Raw genomic sequence first — 8,095 nt, 5'->3', positions numbered from 1 at the left:
AATCTGACCAGCCTGTGAAGGGGAGACAAAGCCAGGAAGGGAGGGTTCCAGCAGTACACAGCTGACACGGCACGTCGAACACAGAATCAGGGGCGAGACAGTGCACCCGTGGAACTCTTGGAAGCCAGGTCATCTGAAGGGGAGACCCGAACATTGTACTCTCCAGCTTCTCGAATACACTGAGCTCATTCTCTCCTTGGGGCTGTTAGACTGACTGTTCCATCTGCCTGGTCCATCCTCCCCTCTCCTCTTCCTTTTCCCCCAACTGAATCTTCTTCTTTCTTTAAATCTGAGTATTACTGTCATTTCCTCAAAGAAGTCTCCCTGACCTTTCAATTTAAATTAGATTTCCCTGCTATAGTCTCTCATCTCATCCAATTATTTTCCTTCATAGCACTTATCATGGCTTCTAATGATATATTTATGTCTGTGACTATTTGTTCTCCAGCTCTTCCATCAGACTACATAAGCTCCATGAGGTCAGGGACTTGATCTTATTGTCTCTTAGTGCATCCCCAGTGACCGACAGGCCAAAAGCTCTCAGTAAGTGTTGGCTGAGTGATAAGCGAATGAATGCGTGACAGCGAAGAGAAAAAAAGCAATATGTAAGAATCTCCCGCCGCATAACACGCATAATAGAAAGACATCATGAATAAGAGAAGGGTCAAGGTCTGGTGAAGGATCGTTGACTGGGAGCCGGAGTTGGGGGCCTGGTTTTATATCCATTTCTGTCACTTCCAAGTTGTGAGACCACATCTGAAATCTGACTGGTTGGAGTGGCTCTCTTTCCTTCTCTGACTTCACAACCTTGGACTCAAATTCTTCATTTATAAAATAGGGTAATATGGTATGGTCTAATTCTAATATTTGGGAAAACACATCGGAACTTTATATACTATTAGGCAGGTGAAGTACTACACAAATATAAAAATATGAATCGATGTCATCAGTGTAGAGGTATTTGCCTCTACATTTTATACCTAATAAATGACTTCGGTTTTTTATTCGTGTTTACTGCAAAATATTATCTTCAATTGCCGTTGTTCAAAAGCGTGTGTGTGTGCGCACGCACACACACACACACACACACACACACAAACAGACCAGTGGTAAAGCTATATCCTTTTATTACCAGGGTGAACATAAGATATGCCGAGTCTGTGTCAAACATACTAGTGAAAACAGATGCCCTTTTCATTTACTCAAAGGCACTAATGGCTTTAATAAAAGCAGAACATATCACTTAAGAGGAATAGATAATTAGCCTTGACAAGAAGTGAGCTCAGAATTCTTATGAATGAATTAGCTAATTCCCACTATGGACACGAGCACTTGGTTTTTCATTTGACGTCCTAATGAGAATCCAGTAACAGCTGGAAGCAGTGGAGTGACTGAAGTCAGTGGGGTTGTCAGGCCAATGTCGTTGTATCAATAATGGTCTTAGACAAGACACCGTGGTACCAGCCAAAAATGTGGATCAGAGAGAAAAGCCACGTTTGTATTTCTTGTACCTACGACAAAGTTTATGGCTTGTTATGGGATGTTAAATCATATGGAAGGTATCACAAGGAAAGAACGCTAAGATATTTTGGTATAAGCATATCAAGCATTTTTTTAATGCAAAAATATGTATTGAGCACCTACTGTGTTCTAGCATTTACGTAGGAAAACAATTTATGTGGGGAAGCAGGTCGGGGAAGGTAAATGAACATGAACAATGAACCATAAGTTGGGGTGAACGTACTATGTTCCCACAGTGAGCAAAATGGCCAGACCAGAAGGGACCACTGGAGAAAGGGAAGAAAACAAACAGACAAACAAGGAGATATCACTGCCTTGTATTTGTATAGAACTTTGGTGTGTAAAACAAACAAAACCCCAAAACCAAACCAAAACACATGCGCTCCTCTCATCCCATTTGATTATGAAAAAAAAACAAAACCCAGAAACCTTAGTGAGGTGAGTGGTGTGAGTGTCCCCTCCCCCCCAGAGTAAATGAGCTTACTCAAGGTCACACGGCTGGAGAGCAGTGGGGCTGGAGGCACAGGGCCTTATGATTTCTATCCCAGAGCATTTTCCTCCCGATAGAGCTTAAAACGTAGGTTGAGACAAGACGGTGGGGCCTTTCCATGCCAGGCTAAGGCTTTTGGTCTTTACTTGGTGAGCAAACGTGGTCAAGGTACAGCTAAATTAGAGAAAGGGGGAGAGAGTAGAGTCTACCACAAAGTGCTGACAGATCATCTTGACATTGACCTTGAATAAGGCTCTAAGGAGAGCTTTTTAAGGATGGTTTTTGAGTACGTGGAAGAACCCTGGCCAGCACCGGTTCACCAAAAAGCCAGTTGTGCTGGAATAACTCATTTCTTTCTCGGATAGGTGTACCAAATGGTCGTTTATGCTTCTAGATACTTGCTTCAGACACTTCTGTGGAGGAAATGGGCAGTTATGGAATTGGGGGGTGGATCCATTTGCATTTAATTTTTAAGCTGCAGGGGATTTGGGAACTCATTTAGCCCTGTCCCACCATTTTACCAATGAGTAAAAAGAAACAAGGGGTGAAGGGACTCGCTCCAGTCACATCACCGTCATCATCAAAAGAGCTTGTACAGATTGAGCATTAGTATCTGGGATCTTTCAAGTGATTAACAAGTGCAGACTCGATCCTCATCACAAGCCTGCGTGGTCACGGAGGCCCAGGGAGAGTCAGTACCTTGCCGATATCGTGAGGCTGTAAGCAGTGGAACTGGGATTTGTACCCAGCAAGGCTGGCTTCTGACTTGCTTTCTCTGCAGACACGGACTCTTCCGGCCACACAAGGAATGTTGTATGAGTCACGTGTCCATGGTCTTCGTAAACCGATGGTACGCTGGTCTGCTGTAAGCCGTCCTTGCTATGTCTTTTTCAGTATTTTTGTCCCTAAGTTAGCTAAAATATGGGGAGCAGTGCGTCAGATCTTCGGAAGTCAAGAATTTGGGGAGAGGAATAACATACACTGGATGAAAGAAGCAGGAACCCCAGAAGATCTGGCGTGATGCGTGAACCCAAACGTTGCATTTCAGAGGCCTATAGGGTGATATTGCACGCTGTCCCCAAAGCCAATCGCCCAAGAAGAGGATGAAAAACGCGTATAATAGAGAATACAGCTGGGTGGGTGGGTCATTTGTCAAGTTAGTTTTACGCGAATCCACACGTGGGGCTGCCCAGGAGCCCACGCAGGGAGGCAAACAGTCCCCCTGTATTCTGCACGGCCCGCATCTGTGCCAGTTCTCAGCCAAGCCTCTGAGGCCAGCCCCCCCCGCCAAGGAAGTCTCGGCCATGCCACGCGTCCCCAGTGACAGCCTGCATCTTTCCTCCTCCTTCCTGGTCATCACCTTTGGCTCTGATCCCCATCTGGCCTCCTCCTCCCTCATCGTCTGGACTCTGTTCCTGTCCCTGGGCCTTTATTCTTAGTTTTTGTTCTGGGTTCTCTTAGCACTTGAGTCTTGAGTCTCCGTCCGTGTGCCATCCCGCATCAAGGGCAACCTCTCATCCTGTCTCAGCCTCTCAGGGCTCAGTCCACGACCCTGGTGCGTATGCTGACAGCACCTCCTCGCCCTGCCAACCCAAACACCAGGGGGAGGAGATCCGCATCATAGCTGAAGTACTGTATTCAGGTCCGGCCAACCCCCTTCCCCTCCCTGAGGGTCTCCAGAAATTGAAGTATATTCCTAGAAAAAGAATAGGTTGTATATAAACTCGAATGCTTGGTGATACATGGGATGGCTGAATGAGGCAAGAATGCCTGGAGAAGTAGATTATGGGCATGGGGTATTTATCTGTGAATTTGCAGAAGATCCCCACAAGCTCCTCTTGTGTGGCCACAGGGAGTACCCTAGAGCCTGTTGGCAGAAGCTACAGAGAAGAGGTAGATGTCAGTTTAATTAAAAACTTTCTTATGGTAAGAGCTACCCGGAAATGGAATGGGATAGTAGTGAGCCTCCCATTATTGGAGGTGTCCAAGTATAGGCCCAGCAGTGGCTTGTCAGGAAAGCTGTATGACAGATCCCGACATCAAAGGGATACGTAGACTTTGATTTGTGGCTGGGTTCCACCCAACAGAGTCTCTGGTTCAGCGAAGACTCAGTGGTGCCTTTTGAACAGCGGCTGGACCACAGCGGTCTCCAGGGTGAATGCTTCCCTCCGGTGAATGGCCACCACCACCTGGAGCCAACGCGGCCTCCCTGCTCACACGTTTTCCCTGTGAATGAGCTCTGGCTCCCACCTGCACCTGTCAGGCTTCTGTTAGAGGGCAGACAAGCACTTCTGGTCAGCAGAGCAGGGGAGGCCCACCCTGCACCCAAGGGAAGCTTTAGCTTAGTTTTCCATGGCTGGGGATGGAATCTCACACTTCTCCAAACCTGCGCTTACGAAGGGGCTCTCTTCTCTCCTGGCCCTCACCCCTGCCCCCTGCCACAGATCAAACACCAAGTGCATTAGACGGACGGGAGCCCAAGTGCGAAAATGCATTTTACTAAAACCCCACGGGCGTCTGTGGGTGCACGTCAAGGAGGAGGCCCCTCCGGAGTCTCAGGGCCCCTGCCACCTCCCCCCCTCCTCCGCCCTCCGCTCCTGACCTACGGGGGTGGGGGGGGGCGGCCACGCAGAGATCTGGGCTCGCCGACGCTGGGCCCGTGGCCGGCAGCGCCCCGGGGAGGCGCGGAGCCGGCGGAGCTCACGCGGGGCCCAGCCCCGAGTGAATCAAAGCAGCAACAGGAGCCCGTGCGCGGCGGGGCGCGGCGGCGGCGGCGCTGTGCGTGGTTACTGACAGGCACCAGCTGCCGCGCCGCCCGGACGCGCTATGTGGCCGCTCCGAGCGAGGGGCAGATTCCAGACTAATCCCGGAGGGCTGGCCCAGCCGGAGCTGCCCGGGCTGCGAGGAAGCGATGACCACTCCTGTTAGCCCAAGTTGAAGGCAGCCCGGCTGCGCTCGGGAGCCCGGGAGGCCGTGCTCTCCGGAAGACGCGCGCGAGAGGAACATGAACTGAAGAGTAAACATGTATGGGAATTATTCTCACTTCATGAAGTTTCCCACAGGCTTTGGCGGTGAGTCCGGCGCTGGGGCTGCCCCGGGGGACCTGTCTGGAGGGGCCAGAGGGGATCGGGAAATGGGGACAGCCGGATGCCCGTGAATTAGGAAGAGGGCATGTATGTTTATATGCACTCGGAGTGTGTTTCTGCGGGAGTGTGTCTGTGCGTGCAGGAGAGAGGGAGGGAGAGGGGATGGTCGGAGGTGAGGATCTGTGCATATCAGCATGAGTGAGCAGAAGAGAGGGCATGCAAATATTCCAAGGAGCGTTCAAACCCACCTGCCTGAGACTGTATCTGAGACCCAGACAGAACAAGAGCATTGTTAGAACCCTGTGTGTTTGTGTGGGTGTGCAAAGTGGAAGAGTCAAAGGGAATCACTAAGACGTACCTATTATCCAACTTGTAATGAGAAAAATGTGATGAAAAAGGTTTTGCCTCTCTATGAAGAGTCCCTGAGATACTCGGTAACAAGGGCATGCTTGTTTTATTTAAAAGCAGATCTCCCTATAATTGGATTTTTAAAAAGAAACGGAGCACTTGAATTTGCCACCGTGTTTTCCTGCCTCTGTTGTCTTCCCTTTTGATTTGCTAATAGCCTCGCGCCCCCTCCCTGCTGATTTCCATCGCCAGGGTCTCCGTCAGCAGTTCTACTCTGAGGGTGGAGGGTCGGATCTGGGGGCGGAAGTCTGCGCTCCTAGAACCCGGGGCTGAAGGTCCAAGTCACCAAGCCAGGGAGGGCAGCCCCGGCTCACTTCCCAGGGGCTGCCTTACGTGCGTCCCGAGGCTCCCTCGATTCAGTGGCAGAAGCAGATCAGCCGTCCAGCTTTGAATAAATGGAACCAACAGCTGACCGACTGGCCGATCACTTGTCAGCTGGTGGCATGTAGCTCGTGTTCTTGGGAGCCAAAGAGGAGCTTTTGCCCTGTGGATGCTGGCAGACAGGACAAAGTGGAAATTCTTGCTAGGTCTTGAGAACTGAAAAGTCCCTGCTCTCCCGACCTCCTGAGTGGACAGATAGGCAATTCATCCGAGGGCTAGGGGGGTACAGCTTGCCCGCTTTGCCGGGCAGAGCCCTCTGTGAGGTGTGGAGGGACATTGCAAGGTGGATGAGGTCCCTGCCCGGGAGGTGTTGAGCCAGGGGGCTTGCTCGTTCATTCAGGGTGCCTGGGGGAGTTTCTGTGAGCCAAGCATGGTGTTAGGTTCTGGGAAGACAGATGTGAATGAGACACGGTCTCTGCCACTTGGACAGAGTCGGCTTATCACACAGACACATTGTAATATTTCGTGCTGTGTGCTCTTTGGGATGTGGGAGGAAGCTGTTTGTTGGGACACAAGAGTTGGGGGGCCACGGATGTGTTCCTGAAAGAGGGGATGTTGAAGTTATTGGGGCCAGTCTCATGATATGACCCAGTAAGAGTGGTGGCCAAAGCTGTGACCGGGACATCTGATCTCGTTTATAGTTGGGTCCTGGGTGTGAAAAGCCTTCTCAGCTCCCATCTTGGTCCCATTCAGAGCCGACACACATTTTCCTTTTCCCTCTGAATTCAGTTGTCTGAGATCTGAGGAAAGTGCTTGTCCTCGAGATTCTTGGGGCCCCCAAGGTCTGGGAGATCATGGCTTCATGAATGCCATGGAGACCCTCTGAGACATTTGGGGAGTGAATAACTGGGTTGAAGGTGGAAGGATCTAGGGAGAGAGCTAAGAGAAAGGCTGGATAAAGAAGGTCTAGCCCCAAATTCAACTGGGGCTGCCTGCTGGATTCTCGGAATATTAGTCTCCTCAGGGACCTCAAAGAGCATCTTAGACCTCTCATTTTATAAGTGGAAACGGAGACCTCAACGAGGTAGGGACCAATCTAAGGTTATGTGGGGTTGAATGGGAGAGACCTTCCAGAAAAGCCCCTGACTCAAACTTACAACAGTACTCCTTCAATCTGATACAGTGAAGGGAGCATGAAAGAGAGAGAGATCTTGCGAGAGAACTGAGTTGGGTTCACGTACTAGCTGTGTGACTTTAGGCAAGGTATTGAACCTCTCTGAACCTCAGTGCCTTCATCTCTAAAATGGAGTTGATAATCCCATCCTCACAGTGTTGTTTTGAGAATTAAATGTGTGAACATTTGAAAAAGCAGCTATTTTACTGTTGTCCATGTATTTGGTACTTAATAAAAGTAAGTATTTTCATCCCTTCCATTTTGCTCAAACATTAACAGGCAGATTAATTTAAAATCAAACATCACTGGAGAATAATGAATTAGGAATCTGGGGGAAAAGTGAAATCTACAAGAGCGCACACACTTTGCTGGTTTAGAGTCTCACAATTGTGGGGGTCCCGGTATTTGGTGGGATTAGGTTTCAAATACAAGGAGACGCACGAGGGCAGCCATGGTAAATACGATGATGTAACGTGGGCAGCGGGAGGGAAAAGGGCCATCAGGTTGTTTAAATGTCTCCCTCTGATGCGACTTTTCCTTGTTCCCTAGGGAGGAGGACAATTATTTTGTTTAGCTCTGTTGATGTTTTCCATTTTGTTTGCGTGCGCCAGTTAAGAGGCTGCTAAAACACTGAGCCAGAGGACACGCCTCCCCCCCCCCCCACTTGCAGGGAGGTCTGTCTGAGAACTTGGAAGTGAGGGAGGACCCCCCCACCCCAGGCACAGAGAACATCTGAGGACTGGAGTGGCTGTCACCTGCAGCCTGGGCACAGAGTGGAACCACATTTATGCGATGATGTGGGGCATGCCCCCCCCCCCGGCCTTTTTATATAGCAGCAAATGGAACCACAGGAGGCTCCTGGGATATGCTGTGAGGACCTCTAGGGACACAAAGTCACCCTTGGGAAATAACCCCTGGGGATGTGTCTGGGGCTGTGCTTCCCAGATGTGAGATCATCGTCCCATCAGTGAACGAGGGACGGGCTAGACTGGCCAAGGGGTGCTCACTACCTGGGTTGCAGGGGTCTCGCAGAGGTGCCCCGTCTCCCAGCTCCCGGCCCCGCTTGTGATGAGCAGAGAACCCTTCTCTCCTTCT

At 50.2% G+C, this 8,095-nt stretch overlaps 1 protein-coding gene across 2 annotated transcripts in view; it reads left to right on the top strand.

Moving 5' to 3' along the window:
* Window positions 1–4,934: 4,934 nt before the first annotated feature.
* The window catches only part of RXRG (retinoid X receptor gamma), a 43,937-nt gene continuing 40,776 nt past the window's right edge, over window positions 4,935–8,095 (top strand). For both annotated transcript variants that reach the window (XM_040635992.1, XM_040635991.1), the window contains exon 1: window positions 4,935–5,082. In XM_040635992.1, coding sequence (XP_040491926.1) covers window positions 5,034–5,082 — 49 coding nt within the window. In that variant the 5' untranslated portion in view covers window positions 4,935–5,033. The remainder of the gene's footprint in view (window positions 5,083–8,095) is intronic.

The sequence above is a fragment of the Ursus maritimus genome, unplaced genomic scaffold (genome assembly GCF_017311325.1).
Source record: "Ursus maritimus isolate PB19 unplaced genomic scaffold, ASM1731132v1 scaffold_2, whole genome shotgun sequence".
Lineage (NCBI taxonomy): Eukaryota > Metazoa > Chordata > Mammalia > Carnivora > Ursidae > Ursus > Ursus maritimus.
Note: the sequence above shows the minus strand (reverse complement) of the source record. Positions and strands in the feature narration are given on the sequence as shown.